Consider the following 25,395-nt stretch of genomic DNA (forward strand, 5'->3'; position numbering starts at 1 on the left):
TCTAAATAACCGAACACACAGCCATTAATGTCTAAACTGCTGGCAACAAAAGTGAGTACACCTCTTCGTGAAAATGACCATATTGTGTCCAATTAGCTATTTTCTCTCCCCGTGTCATGTCACTCATTAGTGTTACAAGTACAAGGTATCAGGTGTGAATGGGGAGCAGGTGTGTTACATTTGGTGTTATTGCTCACACACACTCTCATACTGGTCGCTGAAAATCCAACATAGCACCTCATGGCAAAGAATTCTCTGAGGATCTGAAAAAAAAATTGTTGATCTACATAAAGATGGCCGAGGCTATAAGATTGCCAAGACTCTGAAACTGAGTTGCAGCATGGTGGTCAAGACCATACAGCGGTTTAACAAGAGAGGTTCTACTCAGAACAGGCCTCACCATGGTCGACGAAAGAAGTTGAGTGCCCTTGGCATCATATCCAGACCTTGTCTTTTCAAAATAAACATATAAGTGCTGCCAGGATTGCTGCAAAGGTTAAAGAGGGGGTCAGCCTGTCAGTGCTCAGACTATATGCAATGTATCAAACTGAACTGCATGGTTGTTATCCCAGAAAAAAGGCTCTTCTAAAGATAATGCACAATAACGGAGAGTAGTAGAATTGGGTTTTTTAACACCGCGCCAATGACCGCTATGGACGTCTGTAAGATTATTGTTACTTTTTATTTCATTTACAGGTCAACGCGTTTCTGGAGTCTCAGCTCCCTTCCTCAGGACATGCAGGAAAAAAGTACATCAAATCTCATTTGATGTACTTTTTTCCTGCATGTCCTGAGGAAGGGAGCTGAGACTCCAGAAACGCGTTGACCTGTAAATGAAATAAAAAGTAACAATAATATTACAGACGTCCATAGCGGTCATTGGCGCTGTGTTAAAACCCAATTCTACTACTCTCCGTTATCAGCCATCCTGGGTGCTGCTGCCGTGGCCTGGATTATCATGCGTGCATAGTAGTTGTGACTTTCACAACTCGATTCGGTGAGTGCATTTGCTCTTGTTCACCCCATATTACTCGGGTAAAACCCTATTGCGCTTCATTTTCCACAGTATTCTTTCCTGAAAGATAATGCACAAGAAAGCCTGCACACAGTTTGCTGAAGACAAGCAGACTAAAGGCCCCTTTACACACTGAGACTTTCTAGCGATCCCAACCTGGCCGGGATCGCTACAAAGTCTCTGGTGAGTCGCTGGTAAGCTGTCAAACAGGCATACCTGCCAACGACGCAGCAGCGATATGGACCTGCAGAACGACCTAGCTGGTCGTTGGGAACGTGTCAAAGCAGCTATTTGAAAGGGAAGTCGCTAACGAAGTCGTTGTAATGGTGTCAAACACACCGATGCATGCTGCTCAGCGGGAAACAAAGAACCAAAAAATGGTCCTGAAAGATTTGTAGCGATCAGCGACCTCACAGCGGGGGCCAGGTCGCTGATGTGTTTCACACACTGCAATGTCGCTGGGGAGGTCGCTATTACGTCACAAAACCGGTGACGTTGCAGCGATGTCGTTAGCGATGTTGCAATGTGTAAAGGGGCCTTAAGCCCGCTTTACACGCTACAATAAATCTTACGATGTGTCGGCGGGGTCACGTCATAAGTGACGCACATCTGGCATCGTAAGTATTGTAGTGTGTGAAACCTCCGTGCAATTGCGATTGAAGGAAAATCCGTTCATTGCATGCACGTCATTCATTCCTCAAAAAATGAACGTGAGGTTGTGCAATGTTCCCGAGGCAGCACACATCGCAGTGTCTGACACCCCGGGAACATTGAACGACAGCTTACCTCCGTCCGCGGCTCCCGCCGACAATGCGGAAGGAAGGAGGTGGGCGGGATGTTTACGTCTCGCTCATCTCCGCCCCACCGCTTCTATTGGCCTGCTGCCGCGTGACGTCGATGTGACGCCGAACATACCTCCCACTCCAGGAAGTGGACGTTCGCCACCCACATCGAGGTCGTATGGTAGGTAAGTACGTGTGACGGGGGTGAATCGTCTGTGCGGCACGTTCAACAAATTGAACGTGCCGCACACATGATGGGGGCGTTGCAAATCACATACGATATTGTATGCGAAATTGCAACGTGTAAAGCAGGCTTTAAGGACCTGGATTACTGGAACCATGTCCGGTTGTCTGATGAGACCAAGATAAACTTATTTGGTTCAGATGGAGTCAAATGTGTGAGGGGGCAACCAGGTGAGGAGTACAAAGAGAAGTGTGTCTTGTGTACAGTCAAGCATGAGTCTCCATAAGTGCTACCGGCTGTGGGGAGCTATAATTCATTGAGGAAACCATGAATGCCAACATGTACTGGGACATACTGAATTAGAGCATGGTCCCCTGCCATTGAATCCAAAATGATAATGACCCCAATACACCTCAAAGACTGATTTGTTAAAGAAACTGAGGGTAAAGCCTCAGTTCCATTTGCATTTTACACAGACAAGTGCAATCCAATAAAACATCGGAGTGCACTCGCACCAGTGTAAAACTATGGGGCAGTGTCCATCTGCGATTCTTTTCTCATGCCATATCGGCATAAAAAAAAGAATCGCAGAATTCTGCGTTTGCAGCGAGTCTTGCATCACACGCACTCATACAAGTCTGTAGGAGTGTGTAAAACATTGCACTACACTCGGATGTCATGTGAGTGCAGTGCAATATACACACAGACAGGAAGAGGAGAAGAGGGAGAAAGTACTATATCTCTCTTCTCTGTACCTGTGATCCAATCGCAAGATTGGACCACATTCGCCGAGGGTCATTAGTATATTGCTTCCGATCCTCTCGCATCGGAAACAATATTCAAGTGGAGCCGAGGCCTAACTACTTTACTGGCCCAGCATGTCTCCAGACCTAAACCCTATTGAGAATCTGTGGAGCATCCTCAAACAGAAGGTGGAGGAGCACAAGGTCTCATTAACATCCGCCAAATCGTGATGTCATGGAGGAGTGGATGAGGATTCCAGTGGTTCCTGTGAAGCTCTAGGGAACTCCATGCTCAAGAGAGTTAAGGCAGTGCTTGAAAATAATGGTGGCCACACAAAATATGGACACTTTGGGCACAATTTGGCTATTTTGGGGTGTTCTCATTTTGTTGCCAGTAGTTTAGACATTAATGGCTGTGTCATATCTTCAGTGTTGTACTATGAAAAGATATAATAAAATATTTAAAAAAATGTGAGGGGTGTACTCACTTTTGTGATATACTGTATACACAGTCAATGGCGTGTCCACTATAAAAAAAACAAAGGCATAGGCATGTCTGCTTGATGTGAGTAACCTGTTCATTACATCTACTAGCTTTTGGTTACGGTGATTGTATTATTCTGGTAGAAAGGAGATCACTTAGTATTGAGCCTAAGTTCATGGAGCTGGGTGAGAATGGCTTGTGATGTGCTGTCTGTCGGTTCAGGGGCTCGACATCTGCTGGGTACCTGGAAAGATAAAGGACATCAGTTCATTGCACCATAAATGAAACTAAAGACACTAAAGACTAACATCCTCCATAATATGAATCTCACACCGTCTTCAAGACTTTTCTCGTGCTGCGCCAGTTTTCTGTAATGCACTACCCCAAAGAATGGACTAATATCCAGCCCCCAAGTTTTTAAGCGTGCATTAAAAACACATGTCTACAAACAAGTGTGCCGCCCCCGCGACAGCCGACGGGCTGCTCAGATCCGGATCCGTAGCGGCTCAAGGGGTCTCCGGACCCGAGGCGGGGTCGCGCGGCCTCTCGAAAATAAAAGGGGGGTAGAAAGTGTGGATTGAATAACGTTCGTGACGCCACCCACGGTTCGTAGTAAAAATTGGTATACCACCGCTGCTGCGATTAGGGGAGAGGGGAGCGCCCGGGAGCGATGGAATGGCAGCTATTGATGTTAACCCCTCCGTGGGCAGGGGAAGGTGTCCCGGGGCTCGGTGCTGGCAGGCTGTGGACCCGTTGGGAGCAAAGGGGCACTACGTACTCACACAGTCCAGAGATGCTGACACTGACACCAGGTAAACCAAAGTCTTGAACACCCTGCAGCCTTAGTCCGAAAACTTTGGGTCCGTGCCCTTTTGGCGTTGCTGGTTGGTCTGAAGCCTTGTCCCTTGGCACTGTGTTTACACTTGGTGGATCCCTTTCACCTAAAACTACTCAGTTCTTGCTCACCTGCGTGGCTAGCAGAGTGAGCTTGCTCTCAGGGTTCACGCTTGGGATTTTCTGGACGGTTTTGGGAAGTCCTATCCCTCCGTTGCGCTAGTATCCCAATTTTGGAGCGGGTGGAGAGCGGTTCCTGAAGATTCCGTTCCCGTCTGGTGAATTACTGGGCTGCATGAAGCTACTTCCCAGCCTAGGGTCTGCGTACCCCGTCGTGCCCTGGCCCCTGCCCAATTGTAGCACAAGGCCGCCGGTCTGCCCTCCGTGGCAGTACCATGCCCCCTGTCACTACCCCCTGTGACTGGACTGGGGTTCCAGCTACTTCCAGGCCAGACCAACATCTGGCACCTGGGACGGTTACAGGAGCCCAGCTCCGCAGCGTGACCTTTCCTGTCACTGCTCACTGGCACTTCTCGACTACTCTCCCTCTACTTCTGACACTTCTGGCCCTCCTTCTACCATCCTTCCATCTGGGCGGCCCTATTCCCCTCAGGCTGCCTGGTGGGTATGGTGCAGAGTGTTTCTCAGGATTTGTGTATACCTGTTCTTAGCAACACCAAAGGGACAGGACCCGTAACCAAGGAGGAGCGGGTACCATGCAGAAGGGCAGATTGTACGGCACCCTTGTGACGACCTGATAACCTAACTCTCCCCTGTTCCTGCCTACTAAATGCTATCCATAAACTTCTCCCTCCTATTTTTGTCCTCACATCCTCCATAACACCAATAGCACATAAGTCCTCCTAAAAGATTACTGTCCAACGACCAGATCATTCAATTTTATATGAAAACAATAAGTTATCATAACGGTGGCCGGACCAGATACTACTGTTGCGGGCCGGGGCCAGACCGTAGATAAGGGGCTGCTCGGGGACGCTCGGATCCGGGGCTTTACTGTGGCTCGAGTGGGAACCGGACCCGGGCTCGAGCAGCGGTCCGCCGCCCACAAGTGAAAAGGGGATATTTACAGGGGAGATTGTCTGTGACGCCATCCGTGGGTTGCGGTGATGAGATGGTGGTACCGCCGCTGCCTCTGGGGACCGTGCTCGGGACTGATGGAGCGGGGCAGCAAGGTAGGATCCCCTCCACGGGTAGGGGAGTTGTAGTCCCGGGACCTAGGGTAATGTGAGAGGTTGCAGGGAGCAGTCTTTAGTAGGCAGGAAGTAGAGCACTTACAGTTGGTAGTCGTGATGCTGGATGAGGCTGTGCTCATGTGGAGGGTCAAGAATACACAGAGTCCTTTTGTCAACTAACTTGCCAAACGGCCGGTCACCTTTGGCGGGTTTTTTCGGGTTCCACACCCAGATGTACAGCCAGGGCCCTTCCTTTCACTCTCTCTGTCTGTCTCCCTCGTGTCTGGACTAGTCCGCTCGAACGGCCTCCGGAACGAGTCACCACTCTCAGCACCGACGGGCTACAACCCTGTCCCGGTCACCTCAGGATCCCCGCGACCGGATCCCCATCACCTGTGGCCCTCACTGCCACCTAGTCCGGTAGTCCAGGGCTCCAATCCCGACTACCACCTTTTCCCGGGGAGCTCCAAGCTTCTCCCTGTCAGCGCTTCACTGACTACAGCACAACTGAACTTCACTCCTCTCGCCCCCTCCCTTTTTCCTGGGGATGGGGTGAGTAGGGCCTAATTAGCTGGTGTACATCTGTGTGGGGATTGTGTAGCTGCCAAGGAGAATTAACTTTTTCTGTGACTACCTGGTTTTGCCAGGGCGTCACACTACAAGCACGCTTTACCTTTTGTGTCCCCCTCTTTCCCCATAGACTGTAACTTTAGAGCAGGATCCTCATTCCTACTGTAGCTGCTGAATTATGTGCTATGTTTTTTTGTTTTTGTCTGTACAAGCCCCCACCTGATTGTAAAGTGCTGTGGAATATGTTGGCGCTATAAAAATAAACTTTTTTATTATTATTATTATTACTACACGTGATAGGTATCGGCTGACGAGGCATAAACCATGCAAAAGTGCCATTATGTACAATGAAGTGGCGTTACAATAGACATTGTGTATAAAATGCAGGCAGTAAGTGGAGAAGAGTCTCCACTGAAGTGACAACATCAGTGAATACTTGGAACATTACGATTCCTTAACATGTTTTCCCATACTTTATAATGACACTGCAAAACTATGCTGGTTCTTCTACACATCGGCTCCAATAGCCATTGACTGGCTCTAGGCCAGAGGCTAGTTTGATGGTTTTGGGCAGTTTAAATAATTAAAGATGAAGACATGAGATGCTAATTATCACCGTTTTAGGTCTCTGGAGTCTCCTCTCTCCTTGAAGATGGGATCTTGCTTCTGCTGACGGAAAATACTGCATGGGATCCCACATTTCTGGGTTGTAAGGCAATGTTTCAGATGACATAAACGTAGGCGCTGTATAAAAAGAAAAATATTAACTAAAAACGGACTATAAATGTTAAAAGGAACTTGTCAGGTTTCCCAAATCCTCCAAACAGCTCCCAGACTCTGCTCTATGAGTAGCAAAATGACTGTTGAATGATATGCTAATTACGGTAATTATATGACCAATCCGTATACTCTCCTGGACTAGTCCCGGCCTCAGGCGCTGTAATCAGCCCCACTCTTCACTCTACAGGATGTGTAACATGGAAAGGATGGGTATTCTTACAGAGTATGTCTGGTGTATAGTCTCTTTATTGGTCACTGACTGACTTGGAGAATTGTTCTGTGATTTAGGACTTCCCTTCCCTGCACTAATCATCCTCAAAAATGATTTACTTTTCATTGGATTTAAAGCGCTTTCTGGTCAGAATTAAAAGGGTGGTTCATCCATATTTTTTATTGTCTAGTTCGATATTATATTGAGAAACAATGTATCCCTCAAATACCTTGTGTTGGCAATAGTGCCTGTGAGAGGCGCTATTGCAGTCTGCTTGTTCCCCGCTCCGGTGACGTCACGTCAAGTGCCGCACATGTCACATCCCTGCGGGCGGCTGCAATCTTCCTGACTCACTGGGCTGTGGGCAGTGTTTCACCGCTGTCACAACACAGTTCGTCTCCTGCTTGCAGCGTTCTGCTGTGAGGGAGGAGGGAGCAGGGAGCAGATGGGCTGTGACGAGCGGTGAAACACCGCTCACAGCTCAGTGAGTCAGGAAGAATGCAGCCGGCTGCACGGATGTGATGTGTGCGGCACTAGATGTGATGTCACCAGAGCGGGGAACAGCGGTCTGCAATAGCGCCTCTCACAGGCACTATTGCCAACACAAGGTATTTGAGAGAAACATTGTTTCTCAATATAATATTGAAATAGACAATAAAAAATATGGGTGAACCACCCTTTTAAAGAGTAACTAAACTCATTTTTTTTTAAAAAACAAATTTTGTTTCGCACGAAATCTTTACACCACTTTATGAAGGGATTTTTCTTCATTCCTGTAAAAAAAAATAAATCACATATAATTGGCTTCCAAATCCCTGGTTTCCCTGTCTACCTGCCTTCAGCTGAATTGATTTAATAATGTACTCATTTGGAGTACAAATGATGGCAGTGGAAGGGAGTGTTGTGTTTGTCACATTAATCTCAGGCCCATGTAGGTGTGATAACATGATTTCCATGAGCCGGTGTCACCGTCAGCTTCTAGAAATCTTGCGCATGCGCGCGGCTCATTTTGGCCGTGTCAGTGTTCCTTTGAAGCCAAGTGTACTCTTCCCAGCTTAATTAGGCGAACTACGCATGATCGGAAGTTCAGAAGACATGTATGTGAGCCATCTTCTGAACGTCTGAATGTCCAGTCATGCACAGTGCACCTAATGAAGCCAGGAAGTGTCCACCCTGCTTCTGAGGCGCAATGACACACCCCAAATAATCCACACAAATGCGCAAGATCTCCAGGAGCTCACAGTGAAATCATGTTATCACACCCACGTGATAACATGGAAAAAGGGCCGACTAGTCAGGGGAAATAACGCCCCTGTGACTAGTCACAGGTCTAATTAACATAGGGAAAGCAAGGTTTATAAGTCATTTTTTAAGCATTTATATTAGTGAATAGCGTTATACATGACTGGTTAGGGAGCGAATTTGGGCATACTGGTATGAATGCTGCTGGGTTGGAGGGTAATAGGGCCATGACAGGCTCTCTTTAACCATATCAACGTAGATTATATCGCTCTGCTATGTAATTGCCACCACTTTACTCACTCCCCATGTGATGATCTATAAGGCAGATGCGTCTTTCTTAGGTTATTGGCTGCCATTATGTATCAGCACTTGCCAGTCGTATCTGTGGGGACTAGGATCTGAATGTTTGACAGAAGCAGGGGGCTGCACAGTACAAAGTCTGTCATCATACATACTAGTCCCTGTACACACTGGGGCTACAAATCTAATTACAGTATCTGGATCTCAGACACACAGGTATGCATACTGGACGATGAGAGAGCACAAAAGAGTAAGTGTGGGAGAAAGTGCACTAGAGAGAGTGTGACCAAGAGAGAACGAGTAAGAGAAACTGAGAGATGATCTTACAGAAGTTCTTCCATTTCACTGTGTAAAATGACACTCGCACCGTCGTCACCCCACAGCTACAGTCCTGCAAGTCCTATAATCATGATTCCTCACAAAAAAAGTTTGCAGTTGAAACTCTTCTATTTTTGGATTTTTCCTTCATAGAAAAACTGTCATACCTGCTGAATGACTCCTAGAGGCACGAGATACGAGGGAGCCTGATGTCTTTCGGAGTCCTAAAAATAAACAATTCTTATTAGCACATAATTTATCCTCCTGCCACTACTTCTACATATGTAAAAGTCCCTAAGTGCTTCTCAGACTCTCAGATGCCTCCAGTTTTCAGGAGGAGCAGCTGTGGAGGAGGTTTCCACAGCAGTAATTACAGTCTACACTGGTCTTTCTCCGTGGTTGCTCCAACATTCGATTTCTTTTACGCCTAGTACTTGGTTCAGAAGACACATTTTAAGATCAATTGGGGAAATTTCAGAATTTTTTTTGGCAAATACTATATACCATTGGTACAACCGATGTATCAGCACAAGGGCCCAAGCGGTAATGGGCCAATGTCCACCCATTGTGTGTTCCAATAGGACCATATTCTCTCTCGTTAGTCTGTAATGTAGCCAAAGCAAAGCACTGATCTATTCTGTAATGTAACCTAAACAATGCTTTTTTTTTTTTACATGAATGCATTTTTATTGTCTTTTTACCTCCAGGTGAGCTTCGTAGAGAAGTGGTCATTTCCATGTCATACACCTGGCTTTGGAGTTCATCTACACGCTGGAAAGCATCCAGTTTTAAGCTGCGCTCCTGGACTAGCTGAGATTTTATCTACACAAATTAATGAATATTTATTAGCAATGTATATTAACTTGAACACATTCAGCGGGCTAAGCTATGAATTATATTAGTAATATATAAATAATAGGAAAATATCAGAGGCTCTGACTGTGATACATCCAGTGAGTTCCATGTGCTACTCATATTTTTCTTACAAGGCATATTTCGTTCAGTTGCATAGTATTACAGCAGATCACAATGACTTCCCCATATAATGATCCCATAAGAATAAGAGTAAAAAGTTTCCAATAACTATTAAGCAAGCAGAGCTTCAAGGACAGATTTCAGAAAGAATGTGGAAAGAAACCCGAGCCTATACATGAGCTATAATAACTATGTATTGGAGGAGCTGTGTGTTTTAGCTCATAGTGTGCATTAGTACTAACACCACTGGGATATAATGTGGCGCCCCTGACCTGGTCAGGCACCACTGAGTACTGCACCCATGCTGGGGACAGTACAATACAGGTAATCCAGAAGGCTGACTGGGGTGTGGAACACAGGCGCATAGTGATCAGGTCTCACACATGTACCCATGAGAGGACCCCTGGGGATCCCAGGAGGGGGCAAGCCTTCACCTTCACTGGAATAGTGGAGGGGGTAGAGCCTCCATCTCCTCTCAAGGGGTGTGGTGGAGAGTCTGGTTGCTAGGTGGCGTAGGCAAGAACAGGAGAGGAGGAGCAGTGAGTCAGTTAGAGCAGAACTCCATAGGGCTCAGTGAGGAGCAGACCTGTGGGGCTGTTGCTGTCTAACAGCGCCCGCGCAGTGGCTACAGACGGGGGAGAACGGTCAACTAGGAGTGCTGCCTGAAAGCCAGCTTCAGCTAGCGAGTGCAACGGAGTGGGAAGTAAGGAGACTGCTAGAGAGCACCAGGCCCAACCGGGCGGCAGATCCCGAAGCGAGGATAGATTCACCTTTCCCTGCTAAACCTGCCGGTGTGGGGCTCTTAAAGCCCACACCACAACACTACAAAAGCCGCAGCCACGTAACCGCAAGTTTGGGCCCATAGGTCATAGGAGGCAAGAGGCTGGAGTGGCCTGGTCCGGGGAACAAGCACACGGCGAAACAAGAAGGGGAGAGAGGCTTGGAGCATCTTCCCTGGGTGACCCCCATAGGGACTCAAAGTCGGGGTCACCCCAAACCACCAAGGGCTAAGGAAGGCGAGTCAGTAGTCACCCTCATAAAGTCAGCCTGAAGGACACCTGGTTCCCATCTGGTTCATCCCAGCTACGCCCGGGCTACTCACCCTGCCATCAAATGTGAGTAAAAACCCTGAAAGACACTATGCCTGTGTGGTCATTCTGCGACTTGTAGTACTACAAACCTACACAGGGCCCTGGGGCTTGCCTCACTCTCAGGAGGCTACTACATCCGACTGCACCCACCATCAGCCCCAGGCGTCCCCTAACCTGCAGTGGCGGTCCCCATTGACCGCAATACTGAGAGTGGCGTCACGATCAAACAAGAAGATTTCCTACCAGTGACGGAGATCCAGCCGAGTGGAGTCCCTGAAGGTAATGCACCGACACTACACCTGTGGGGCTTCACATCTGGCGTCACGAACAGGATAAGGACTAGACCTGTCCAGACAGGTGACCATGTGCCTGGGCGGTCCGCTTGAAAAATTGGAAGCGCCGCCATATTGCCACCATGAAAAGCGCGCTGAAAAACAACAGCAGCCCGCGCTGGAAGAAGTTACCGCCCACGAAGAGGCGTGGCTACCCAGAGATCCCCTGCAGAGTCCTGACCTCGCTGATGAAGAAAGCGGAAGCGTCCAGAGACGGCGGAGCAGAAGGGAAGCCAGCAGCTTGTTAGAGAAAATGGAGTCCAGACGCGGATACCCAGAACCAGAGCTTGCCATCTTCTGCGACCGGCTGGAGGCCGGGATTGTGCGACAGCTTAGGGAAGAACGCACGGAGCTCCTGGAGATGGCTGCGGCGGTGCGGACCTACGAGGAGGGAGCCGCGCGACGCATGTTAGACCGAGCGGCGACGACGCAGACCCCGATGCAGCCACAGATGGGTGAGTCGAGTGATGCCCCGGCCAGCACAAGTGCCCCGACCCCGGCTGCCACGCCCGCGGTCCCGGAAGAGGCGCTCGGCGCGGCGCCACCGAACCAGGCCGCAGCCACGCTAGATGCGGCCCGACAAGCCCAGGCCGCTGCAGCGATGCCCCGCCTGTCCCGCAGGGCTCCGACCACCACGGCAGTGCTCATCCGTGCTGCAGGTGTGACGCTGACCCAGGCTGCCACCCTGCTAAACCCGGTCCGCCAAGACCCCAACGCAGCAGCGACGCTCGTCCGCGCCGCAAGTGATATGCTGAACCAGGCCGCAGCCCCGCCGGGTGCGGCCCGCCAAGCTCCGATCACTGCAGCGACGCCCGACTCAGCCTGCACGGACCCCATCGAGGCTGCGACGCCAAGTGAGACCGCGGCTGCAGTGTCCAGTCCGGCCCGCCAGGAACCGGCCGCGACAGAAACGCCAATCCAGGCCGCCGCCATACAGGGCGCGGCCCGCCAAGACCAGGCCGCCGCCATACAGGGCGCGGCCCGCCAAGAGATTGCATCACTATTTTCCCCGGCCTGCAAGGCCAGAGCAGACACCGCTCCCCAGTCCACCGAGGTCCCTGTTAGGAAGACCCTGATAGGAGAGGACCCCGAATACTGGAAGCTGAAGGCTGATCTAGAGGCCCAGTTCCCACAAGAGATGGTGGATCGGTACCTGCTCCCTCCGTATACCCCCAAGGAGATTCAGACAACCCCTGCAGCTGCGCCAGAGAGTCCACCGCCCAGACCAGCTGAAGAAAGCCCATCCCCAGCACTGCCACCAAAGGAGTGCAGCGAAGAACTAAGGGGGAGAGGAGACCATGAAGCAGAAGAGCTGACTCCGACGCCAACCGCAGCAGACCCCTACCCAGAGCCGGAGATGCTGCCCTATTCCCGCTGGGAGGAGGAAGACTTGACACCGTCAGCAGATGAAGATCAACCTAAAGACCTCACCTGGAAGCCCACAGGCATGAATCCAGCCCGCAAGACACGGCGCAGCAGAACACAGGTTGCTCCAACACCGCAGTCTCCAGAGCAGAGGGAAGTCACGGTCAGAGACCTGGAGGAGAAAAGGTGCCTAAGAAGGTCCAAAGCCCAGGCTAGAGGACCCCTTTACAGAGGAATAGTAGAGGACTTCAACTTGAAAAGCGGATACGGCTTTATTGTAGTAAAAGGAATAAAAGAGGGCATATTTGTAAATCGGAGAGATGTTCAAGCCCACCTGCCCAGAGGACATTCAGGCAGAAATTTGAAAATTGGGGACTTAGTACAGTTCACCTTGCATCAAGGAGAAAGGGGCTACTATGCCTTAGACGTAGCACCATGTCCCAGACAAGAAAGACAAGAAAGACAAGAAAGACAAGAAAGACAAGAAAGACAAGAAAGAAAAGACAGAGATAAAGAACCAGATGTAGAAACAGACGAAGATCAAGAAAGGAAAGATAAAGATCCTACAGATGAAACAACCAAAGATAAAGATCCTACAGATGAAACAACCACAGACAAAGATCCTACAGATGAAACAACCACGGACGACGACGGAGAGCAAGAAAGTCACAGGTGCCGGTGCCCTACATGCCCACGCCCTGGTGAAATGGAGGAGTAGAATAGAGAAAAGTAAAGTAAAGTAAGAAGAGAAGTTAAAGTTTTGAAAAGTTTTGTTTTGCAACGTTTAAGCATGTGCCCACAAAAACTATTGTGAGAAAACCATAAACCTTAAGGCTATGAACTTGCTATAGCCACAAACTCTCGCAGTGTAAATAGTTACACCAGTGGCACCACCACCAGGGCCAGCCTGTTTAGGGGCTTGGCTCGTCTGCAACCAGGGGGGCCCGTCCGTAGAAAAGGGCCTTGGCTCACCTGCGACCAGAGAGCACGCCTGTTTATGGGGCCTTGGCTCACCACCACAAAGAGGGTACCTGGTCAGCACCAACTGTGGAGGCCGCCTCTGCATCCTGCCAGAAGAGGCTGAAGGCGCGGATCCACCAGGCCAGGTATACCCTGAAACCACCAGCCCATGTAAGCCGCCTCTACATCCTGCCAGAAGTGGCTGAAGCCGCGGCCAACGTGAAAGGGTTTTGGGTGGGTTAACGGACTTGTGGGTGGAGGGTGGTGATGTCTGATACCTGGTGGTTTTAAAAATGTTTTACATGTTTTAATGTTTTATGCATTTTAAAATGTTGTCTTGCAGCCCGAGGACGTGCTGGTGATAACTAAGGGGGAATGTGGCGCCCCTGACCTGGTCAGGCACCACTGAGTACTGCACCCATGCTGGGGACAGTACAATACAGGTAATCCAGAAGGCTGACTGGGGTGTGGAACACAGGCGCATAGTGATCAGGTCTCACACATGTACCCATGAGAGGACCCCTGGGGATCCCAGGAGGGGGCAAGCCTTCACCTTCACTGGAATAGTGGAGGGGGTAGAGCCTCCATCTCCTCTCAAGGGGTGTGGTGGAGAGTCTGGTTGCTAGGTGGCGTAGGCAAGAACAGGAGAGGAGGAGCAGTGAGTCAGTTAGAGCAGAACTCCATAGGGCTCAGTGAGGAGCAGACCTGTGGGGCTGTTGCTGTCTAACAGCGCCCGCGCAGTGGCTACAGACGGGGGAGAACGGTCAACTAGGAGTGCTGCCTGAAAGCCAGCTTCAGCTAGCGAGTGCAACGGAGTGGGAAGTAAGGAGACTGCTAGAGAGCACCAGGCCCAACCGGGCGGCAGATCCCGAAGCGAGGATAGATTCACCTTTCCCTGCTAAACCTGCCGGTGTGGGGCTCTTAAAGCCCACACCACAACACTACAAAAGCCGCAGCCACGTAACCGCAAGTTTGGGCCCATAGGTCATAGGAGGCAAGAGGCTGGAGTGGCCTGGTCCGGGGAACAAGCACACGGCGAAACAAGAAGGGGAGAGAGGCTTGGAGCATCTTCCCTGGGTGACCCCCATAGGGACTCAAAGTCGGGGTCACCCCAAACCACCAAGGGCTAAGGAAGGCGAGTCAGTAGTCACCCTCATAAAGTCAGCCTGAAGGACACCTGGTTCCCATCTGGTTCATCCCAGCTACGCCCGGGCTACTCACCCTGCCATCAAATGTGAGTAAAAACCCTGAAAGACACTCTGCCTGTGTGGTCATTCTGCGACTTGTAGTACTACAAACCTACACAGGGCCCTGGGGCTTGCCTCACTCTCAGGAGGCTACTACATCCGACTGCACCCACCATCAGCCCCAGGCGTCCCCTAACCTGCAGTGGCGGTCCCCATTGACCGCAATACTGAGAGTGGCGTCACGATCAAACAAGAAGATTTCCTACCAGTGACGGAGATCCAGCCGAGTGGAGTCCCTGAAGGTAATGCACCGACACTACACCTGTGGGGCTTCACAATAACACTGTAATCTTACTCTTCAAATAAGGGAAGACTTCCGCAAACTAGTCTCCCATGCACAGTCAACAATCCACAAAGTAGTCAGGATGCTGTAAAAAAACGTTACATACAACGTGAGTTTCTCGTCATTGCCCACAAAAGAAGAAATGTAATCCTCTGATTTTCAGCCACTCACGCTCTATTAGTATGGTTCTGTAGTCAGGACTAACCTTGGGTTGGGAAGTGCCCTGTGCAGTCATATCCATTGGTGCCTAGCCTGTATTGTGTTTCGGTGATGGAAACAGACACCAGCAGTGAATAACTGAACATGCATAAACATACACCAGCAGTGAATAAACTAGACACACATAAACATACACCAGCAGTGAATAAACTAGACACACATAAACATACACCAGCAGTGAATAAACTAGACACACATAAACATACACCAGCAGTGAATAAACTAGACACACAAACATACAACAGCGGTGAATAAACTAGACACACATAAACATGCACCAGCAGGGAATAAACTAGACACACATAAACATACACCAGCAGTGAATAAACTAAACACACATAAACATACACCATCAGTGAATAAACTAGACACACATAAACATACACCATCAGTGAATAAACTAGACACACATAAACAAACATACACCATCAGTGAATAAACTAGACACACATAAACATACACCATCAGTGAATAAACTAGACACACATAAACATACACCATCAGTGAATAAACTAGACACACATAAACATACACCATCAGTGAATAAACTAGACACACATAAACATACACCAGCAGTGAATAAACTAGACACACATAAACATGCACCAGCAGTGAATAAACTAGACACACATAAACATGCATCAGCAGTGAATAAACTAGACACACATAAACATGCACCAGCAGTGAATAAACTAGACACACATAAACATGCATCAGCAGTGAATAAACTAGACACACATAAACATACACCAGCAGTGAATAAACTAGACACACATAAACATACACCAGCAGTGAATAAACTAGACACACATAAACATACACCAGCAGTGAATAAACTAGACACACATAAACATACACCAGCAGTGAATAAACTAGACACACATAAACATACACCAGCAGTGAATAAACTAGACACACATAAACATACACCATCAGTGAATAAACTAGACACACATAAACATACACCATCAGTGAATTAAAAACTAGACACATAAAATATACATCATCAGTGAATAAACTAAACACATATAAACATACACCAGCAGTGAATAAACTAGACACACAAACATACACCAGCAGTGAATAAACTAGACACACATAAACATACACCAGCAGTGAATAAACTAGACACACAAACATACACCAGCAGTGAATAAACTAGACACACATAAACATACACCATCAGTGAATAAACTAGACACATATAAATATACACCATCAGTGAATTAAAAACTAGACACAAAAAATATACATCATCAGTGAATAAACTAAACACACATAAACATACACCAGCAGTGAATAAACTAGACACACAAACATACATCAGCAGTGAATAAACTAGACACACAGAAATATATACCAGCAGTGAATAAACAAGACACACAAACATACACCATCAGTGAATAAACTAGACACATAAATATACACCATCAGTGAATAAACTAGACACATATAAATATACTCCATCAGTGAATAAACTAGACACATATAAATATACACCATCAGTGAATAAACTAGACACACATAAACAAACATACACCAGCAGTGAATAAACTAGACACACATAAACATACACCATCAGTAAATAAACTAGACACACATAAACATACACCAGCAGTGAATAAACTAGACACACATAAACATGCACCATCAGTGAATAAACTAGACACACATAAACATACACCAGCAGTGAATAAACTAGACACACATAAACATGCACCAGTAGTGAATAAACTAGACACACATAAACATGCATCACCAGTGAATAAACTAGACACACATAAACATACACCAGCAGTGAATAAACTAGACACACATAAACATACACCAGCAGTGAATAAACTAGACACGCATAAACATACACAAGCAGTGAATAAACTAGACACACATAAACATACACCAGCAGTGAATAAACTAGACACACATAAACATACACCAGCAGTGAATAAACTAGACACACATAAACATACACCATCAGTGAATTAAAAACTAGACACATAAAATATACATCATCAGTGAATAAACTAAACACACATAAACATACACCAGCAGTGAATAAACTAGACACACAAACATACATCAGCAGTGAATAAACTAGACACACAGAAATATATACCAGCAGTGAATAAACTAGACACACAAACATACACCAGCAGTGAATAAACTAGACACATAAATATACACCATCAGTGAATAAACTAGACACACATAAACATACACCATCAGTGAATAAACTAGACACACATAAACATACACCATCAGTGAATAAACTAGACACACATAAACATACACCAGCAGTGAATAAACTAGACACACATAAACATACACCATCAGTGAATTAAAAACTAGACACATAAAATATACATCATCAGTGAATAAACTAAACACACATAAACATACACCAGCAGTGAATAAACTAGACACACATAAACATACACCAGCAGTGAATAAACTAGACACACATAAACATACACCAGCAGTGAATAAACTAGACACACATAAACATACACCATCAGTGAATTAAAAACTAGACACATAAAATATACATCATCAGTGAATAAACTAAACACACATAAACATACACCAGCAGTGAATAAACTAGACACACAAACATACATCAGCAGTGAATAAACTAGACACACAGAAATATATACCAGCAGTGAATAAACTAGACACACAAACATACACCAGCAGTGAATAAACTAGACACATAAATATACACCATCAGTGAATAAACTAGACACATATAAATATACACCAGCAGTGAATAAACTAGACACATAAATATACACCATCAGTGAATAAACTAGACACATATAAATATACACCATCAGTGAATAAACTAGACACATATAAATATACACCATCAGTGAATAAACTTAGACACACATAAACATACACCAGCAGTGAATAAACTAGACACACATAAACATACACCAGCAGTGAATAAACTAGACACACATAAACATACACCAGCAGTGAATAAACTAGGCAGACATAAATATACACCAGCAGTGAATAAACTAGACACACATAAACATACACCAGCAGTGAATAAACTAGACACACATAAACATACACCATCAGTGAATTAAAAACTAGACACATAAAATATACATCATCAGTGAATAAACTAAACACACATAAACATACACCAGCAGTGAATAAACTAGACACACATAAACATGCACCAGCAGTGAATAAACTAGACACACATAAACATACACCACCAGTGAATAAACTAGACACACATAAACATACACCATCAGTGAATTAAAAACTAGACACATAAAATATACATCATCAGTGAATAAACTAAACACACATAAACATACACCAGCAGTGAATAAACTAGACACACAAACATACACCAGCAGTGAATAAACTAGACACACATAAACATACACCAGCAGTGAATAAACTAGACACACAAACATACACCAGCAGTGAATAAACTAGACACACATAAACATACACCATCAGTGAATAAACTAGACACACATAAACATACACCATCAGTGAATTAAAAACTAGACACATAAAATATACATCATCAGTGAATAAACTAAACACACATAAACATACACCATCAGTGAATAAACTAGACACATATAAATATACACCATCAGTGAATAAACTTAGACACACATAAACATACACCAGCAGTGAATAAACTAGACACACATAAACATACACCAGCAGTGAATAAACTAGGCAGACATAAACATACACCAGCAGTGAATAAACTAGGCAGACATAAATATACACCAGCAGTGAATAAACTAGACACACATAAACATACACCAGCAGTGAATAAACTAGACACACATAAACATGCACCAGCAGTGAATAAACTAGACACACATAAACATACACCACCAGTGAATAAACTAGACACACATAAACATACACCATCAGTGAATTAAAAACTAGACACATAAAATATACATCATCAGTGAATAAACTAAACACACATAAACATACACCAGCAGTGAATAAACTAGACACACAAACATACACCAGCAGTGAATAAACTAGACACACATAAACATACACCAGCAGTGAATAAACTAGACACACATAAACATACACCAGCAGTGAATAAACTAGACACACATAAACATACACCAGCAGTGAATAAACTAGACACACATAAACATACACCATCAGTGAATTAAAAACTAGACACATAAAATATACATCATCAGTGAATAAACTAAACACACATAAACATACACCAGCAGTGAATAAACTAGACACACAAACATACACCAGCAGTGAATAAACTAGACACACATAAACATACACCATCAGTGAATAAACTAGACACACATAAACATACACCATCAGTGAATTAAAAACTAGACACATAAAATATACATCATCAGTGAATAAACTAAACACACATAAACATACACCATCAGTGAATAAACTAGACACATATAAATATACACCATCAGTGAATAAACTAGACACACATAAACAAACATACACCAACAGTGAATAAACTAGACACACATAAACATACACCATCAGTGAATAAACTAGACACACATAAACATACACCATCAGTGAATAAACTAGACACACATAAACATGCACCAGCAGTGAATAAACTAGACACACATAAACATACACCAGCAGTGAATAAACTAGACACACATAAACATGCACCAGCAGTGAATAAACTAGACACACATAAACATGCATCACCAGTGAATAAACTAGACACACATAAACATACACCAGCAGTGAATAAACTAGACACACATAAACATACACCATCAGTGAATTAAAAACTAGACACATAAAATATACATCATCAGTGAATAAACTAAACACACATCAACATACACCAGCAGTGAATAAACTAGACACACAAACATACATCAGCAGTGAATAAACTAGACACACAGAAATATATACCAGCAGTGAATAAACTAGACACACATAAACATACACCAGCAGTGAATAAACTAGACACACAGAAATATATACCAGCGGTGAATAAACTAGACACACATAAACATACACCAGCAGTGAATAAACTAGACACACAGAAATATATACCAGCGGTGAATAAACTAGACACACAAACATACACCAGCAGTGAATAAACTAGACACATAAACATACACCAGCAGTGAATAAACTAGACACACATAAACATACACCATCAGTGAATTAAAAACTAGACACATAAAATATACATCATCAGTGAATAAACTAAACACACATAAACATACACCAGCAGTGAATAAACTAGACACACATAAACATACACCAGCAGTGAATAAACTAGACACACATAAACATACACCAGCAGTGAATAAACTAGACACACATAAACATACACCAGCAGTGAATAAACTAGACACACATAAACATACACCAGCAGTGAATAAACTAGACACACATAAACATACACCAGCAGTGAATAAACTAGACACACATAAACATACACCAGCAGTGAATAAACTAGACACACATAAACATACACCAGCAGTGAATTAAAAACTAGACACATAAAATATACATCATCAGTGAATAAACTAAACACACATAAACATACACCAGCAGTGAATAAACTAGACACACAAACATACATCAGCAGTGAATAAACTAGACACACAGAAATATATACCAGCAGTGAATAAACTAGACACACAAACATACACCAGCAGTGAATAAACTAGACACATAAATATACACCATCAGTGAATAAACTAGACACATATAAATATACACCATCAGTGAATAAACTAGACACATATAAATATACACCATCAGTGAATAAACTTAGACACACATAAACATACACCAGCAGTGAATAAACTAGACACACATAAACATACACCAGGAGTGAATAAACTAGACACACATAAACATACACCAGCAGTGAATAAACTAGGCAGACATAAATATACACCAGCAGTGAATAAACTAGACACACATAAACATGCACCAGCAGTGAATAAACTAGGCAGACATAAACTTACCCCAGCAGTGAATAAACTAGACACACATAAACATACACCAGCAGTGAATAAACTAGACACACATAAACATGCACCAGCAGTGAATAAACTAGACACACATAAACATACACCAGCAGTGAATAAACTAGACACACATAAACATACACCAGCAGTGAATAAACTAGACACACATAAACATGCACCAGCAGTGAATAAACTAGGCAGACATAAACTTACCCCAGCAGTGAATAAACTAGACACACATAAATATATAACAGCAGTGAATAAACTGAACACGTAAATACAGCTCTGGCAAAAATACTACCTAATAATACCTCACTGCTCACTTGTCCTGCTGCCTCACAGCCTGCCATCTGGTCCTCTAGCATGTGTAGCACAACAGATTTTACAGGGAAAATCAACGAGCGTGAACATTTTTGGTGATAAATTAAATGTTCCTTATGATCTGGGGTCTGTCCAGATATACAGCTCTGGCAAAAATTAAGAGACCACTGCAAAATTGTCAGTTTATCTGATTTTTCTCTTTATGGTATATTTTTGAGTAAAATGTAAATTGTTCTTTTATTCTATAAACTACTGACAACATGTCTCCAAATTGCCAAGCAATACGTTTTGTATTTATTTTCTGAAAATGAGAAATGGTCAAAATAACAAAAAAATGCATTGCTTTCAGACCTCAAATAATGCAAAGAAAACAAGTTCATAATAATTTAGAATCAACCATACTAATGATGTTTTAACTAAAGAAGAGTTCAGAAATCAATATTTTGTGGAATAACCATAATTTTTAATCACAGCTTTCATGTGTCTTGGCATGCTTTCCACCAGTCTTTTACACTTTTTTGGGTAACCTGATGCCACTCCTGGTGCAAAATTTAAGCAGTTTTTCTTCGTTTGATGGCTTGTGACTATGCATCTTCCTCTTGATACATTCCAGAGGTTTTCAATGGAGTTCAGGTCTGGAGATTGGGCTGGCCATGACAGGGTTTTGATGTGGTGGTCCTTTATCCACACATTGATTGACCTAGCTGTGTGGCATGGCACATTGTCCTGCTGGAAAAATCAGTCCTCAGAGTTGGGGAACATTGCCTGAGCACAAGGAAGCAACTGTTTTTCCAGGATAACCTTGTATGCAGCTTGATTCATAAGTCCTTCTCAAAATTGAATCTGCCCGTACATCACAAAAGTGAGAACACCTCTCACATTTTTGTAAATATTTTATAATATCTTTTCATGGGACAACACTGAAGATATGACACTTTGATACAATGTCAAGTAGTCAGTGTCCAGCTTGCTTAACAGTAGTATTTTGCACATATTTGGTCTGTGGCTGTTGAGACCAGAGATTGGGTGCAACTGACAGTTGAGGTGACAGATGGACAGGTGGTCATCCCTTCCTATTTCACCAGGGTTCCTTTAATACAATTTTTTAAAACTTGTATAAAACTCGTTAAGGCTATGTGCACATGTTGCATTTGTATTGCATTTTTTAGCCACTTTTGAGTGTAGAATTGTCACAAAACCTGAAGGTTTTTCCTGATGCCAACAAAGTCAATGAAAATCCTGAAGTCTATTGAACACGTTGAGTATTTTCTCCTTGCAGATTTAGTGCAGATTTAAATCTGCTGCATGTCAGTTCTGTGCACATACCCAAATGCTACTCACCATACTAACAAGTGACTGATGACTGACAGTTTGACTGGTACAACATGTACTTGACAGGAGGCAATGACTATAAATGAAGGTATAAGTAGGGTAAGAAGAGTAAATTGCTTTTACTTTTAGCTATCCTTATATTTTGTGATTGAGGAATGTATGAATATGGGTGTGGCTAGGACAATGGGTGTGGCATTCAAATGGGCGTGGTTTTTATGGGCTTGGTGTCATAGCACAAACAGGGAACCTGTTAAAAATTTGAAGCTCACCCCTGGTGCTACATTTTAGGTTGTCTTTAACAAAAAAAATAGAATGGAATTCCAGAAGGCAGATTTATTTTTGTTTTTAAAAAACAGGGTGTACAAAAAGAACTTTATCTGGTTCTGCTCTTGGATCTTTGTAGTTTAGTCAGTTGTAGTCTTTCACATATATTTGGTTCTGTTCCTGTATTTATGCAGTAAGCTTAGTTCTAGTAACATATCTATGTAATAAGCTCAGTTCTGTTCTCATATTTATGCTGTAAGCTTAGTTTTGGTAACATATCTATGTAGTAAGCTTGGTTGTGTTTCAGTATTTATGCAGTAAACTTAGTTCTGGTAATGTATCAATGTAGTAACGTCGGTTCTGTTCTTGTGTTTATGCAGTAAGCTTAGTTCTGATAATGTATCTATGTAGTAAGCTCGGTTCTGTTTCTGTATTTATGCAGTAAACTTAGTTCTGGTAACGTATCTATGTAGTAATCTCGGTTCTGTTCCAGTATTTATGCAGTAAGCTTAGTTCTGGTAATGTATATATGTAGTAAGTTCAGTTCTGTTCCTATATTTATCCAGTAAGCTTAGTTCTGGTAACGTACCTATGTACTAAGCTTGGTTCTGTTCCAGTATTTATGCAGTAAGCTTAGTTCTGGTAACGTATCTATGTAGTAACCTCAGTTCTGTTCCTGTATTTATGTAGTAAGCTTAGTTCTAGTAACATATATATGTAATAAGCTCAGTTCTGTTCCCATATTTATGCTGTAAGCTTAGTTTTGGTAACGTATCTATGTAGTAAACTCACTTCTGTTTCTGTATGTATGCAGCAAACTTAGTTCTGGTAATGTACAGTATCTATGTAGAAACCTCGGTTCTGTTTCTGTATTTATGCAGTAAGCTTAGTTATGGTAATGTAACGTTGTAGTAACCTCGGTTCTGTTCCAGTATTTATGCAGTAAGCTTAGTTCTGGTAATGTATCTATGTAGAAGCTCGGTTCTGTTCCAGTATATTTGCAGTAAGCTTAGTTCTGGTAACGTATCTATGTAGTAAACTCAGTTCTGTTCCTGTATTTCTGCTGTAAGCTTGGTTTTGGTAACATATCTATGTAGTAATCTCAGTTCTGTTTCTGTATTTATACAGTAAATTTAGTTCTGTCCTTACAACTATGTCATACTCCAATCTATTCCCATATCTATACATGAGCCATCGTTATTTTTAAAATGTGACCGTCATTTTAATTTTTATTTCCGAAATCAATAGTACACAGAAAAATAAGCAAATTTGTCAGTAACAACTGCAATCTCGTAACTTGGTAATATCAAAATCTGTATTCAATGAAGACAGACATTACCCAGGAAATGAGAATTTTGAGAATGAAATATCAGTCCAGGAGGAGAAAGAAGATGTAATACCATTTTTTTTATTTTCATGTGTACTATTGGTTTATGAAATAAAAATTAAAGTGGCTTTTATGCTTTAAAGTCTGCTATCTCTGCTGTTTTTTTGCAGCTGACAAATTTATTCCTGCTAAAGAGAGGCCAACTCAACTCGTGGTCCAGTTCTTTCTAATTGCCCCCAGAAAAATTTGCCAGCCAGCCCCCAACTGTCATTGTGATGAAATTGCAGATATTGGGATTACGTGTAATGCTGAAATACAGTTAGGTCCAGAAATATTTGGACAGTGACACAATTTTCGCGAGTTGGGCTCTGCATGCCACCACATTGGATTTGAAATGAAACCTCTACAACAGAATTCAAGTGCAGATTGTAACGTTTAATTTGAAGGTTTGAACAAAAATATCTGATAGAAATTGTAGGAATTGTACACATTTCTTTACAAACACTCCACATTTTAGGAGGTCAAAAGTAATTGGACAAATAAACCAAACCCAAACAAAATATTTTTATTTTCAATATTTTGTTGCGAATCCTTTGGAGGCAATCACTGCCTTAAGTCTGGAACCCATGGACATCACCAAATGCTGGGTTTCCTCCTTCTTAATGCTTTGCCAGGCCTTTACAGCCGCAGCCTTCAGGTCTTGCTTGTTTGTGGGTCTTTCCGTCTTAAGTCTGGATTTGAGCAAGTGAAATGCATGCTCAATTGGGTTAAGATCTGGTGATTGACTTGACCATTGCAGAATGTTCCACTTTTTTGCACTCATGAACTCCTGGGTAGCTTTGGCTGTATGCTTGGGGTCATTGTCCATCTGTACTATGAAGCGCCGTCCGATCAACTTTGCGGCATTTGGCTGAATCTGGGCTGAAAGTATATCCCGGTACACTTCAGAATTCATCCGGCTACTCTTGTCTGCTGTTATGTCATCAATAAACACAAGTGACCCAGTGCCATTGAAAGCCAT

General features: G+C 43.9%; 1 protein-coding gene across 1 annotated transcript in view; it reads right to left on the reverse strand.

Annotated features, from left to right (window-relative positions):
- Positions 1 to 2,858: 2,858 nt before the first annotated feature.
- Positions 2,859 to 25,395, reverse strand: part of LOC142297229 (coiled-coil domain-containing protein 162-like) — a 186,769-nt gene continuing 164,232 nt past the window's right edge. The window contains exons 18-21 of the mRNA XM_075341487.1: positions 9,358 to 9,478; positions 8,824 to 8,880; positions 6,422 to 6,549; positions 2,859 to 3,452 (exon numbers count right to left, since the gene is read on the reverse strand). Coding sequence (XP_075197602.1) covers positions 3,360 to 3,452; positions 6,422 to 6,549; positions 8,824 to 8,880; positions 9,358 to 9,478 — 399 coding nt within the window. The 3' untranslated portion in view covers positions 2,859 to 3,359. The remainder of the gene's footprint in view (positions 3,453 to 6,421; positions 6,550 to 8,823; positions 8,881 to 9,357; positions 9,479 to 25,395) is intronic.

This window comes from Anomaloglossus baeobatrachus, chromosome 3 (assembly GCF_048569485.1).
Source record: "Anomaloglossus baeobatrachus isolate aAnoBae1 chromosome 3, aAnoBae1.hap1, whole genome shotgun sequence".
In the NCBI taxonomy this organism is placed as follows: Eukaryota; Metazoa; Chordata; class Amphibia; order Anura; family Aromobatidae; genus Anomaloglossus; species Anomaloglossus baeobatrachus.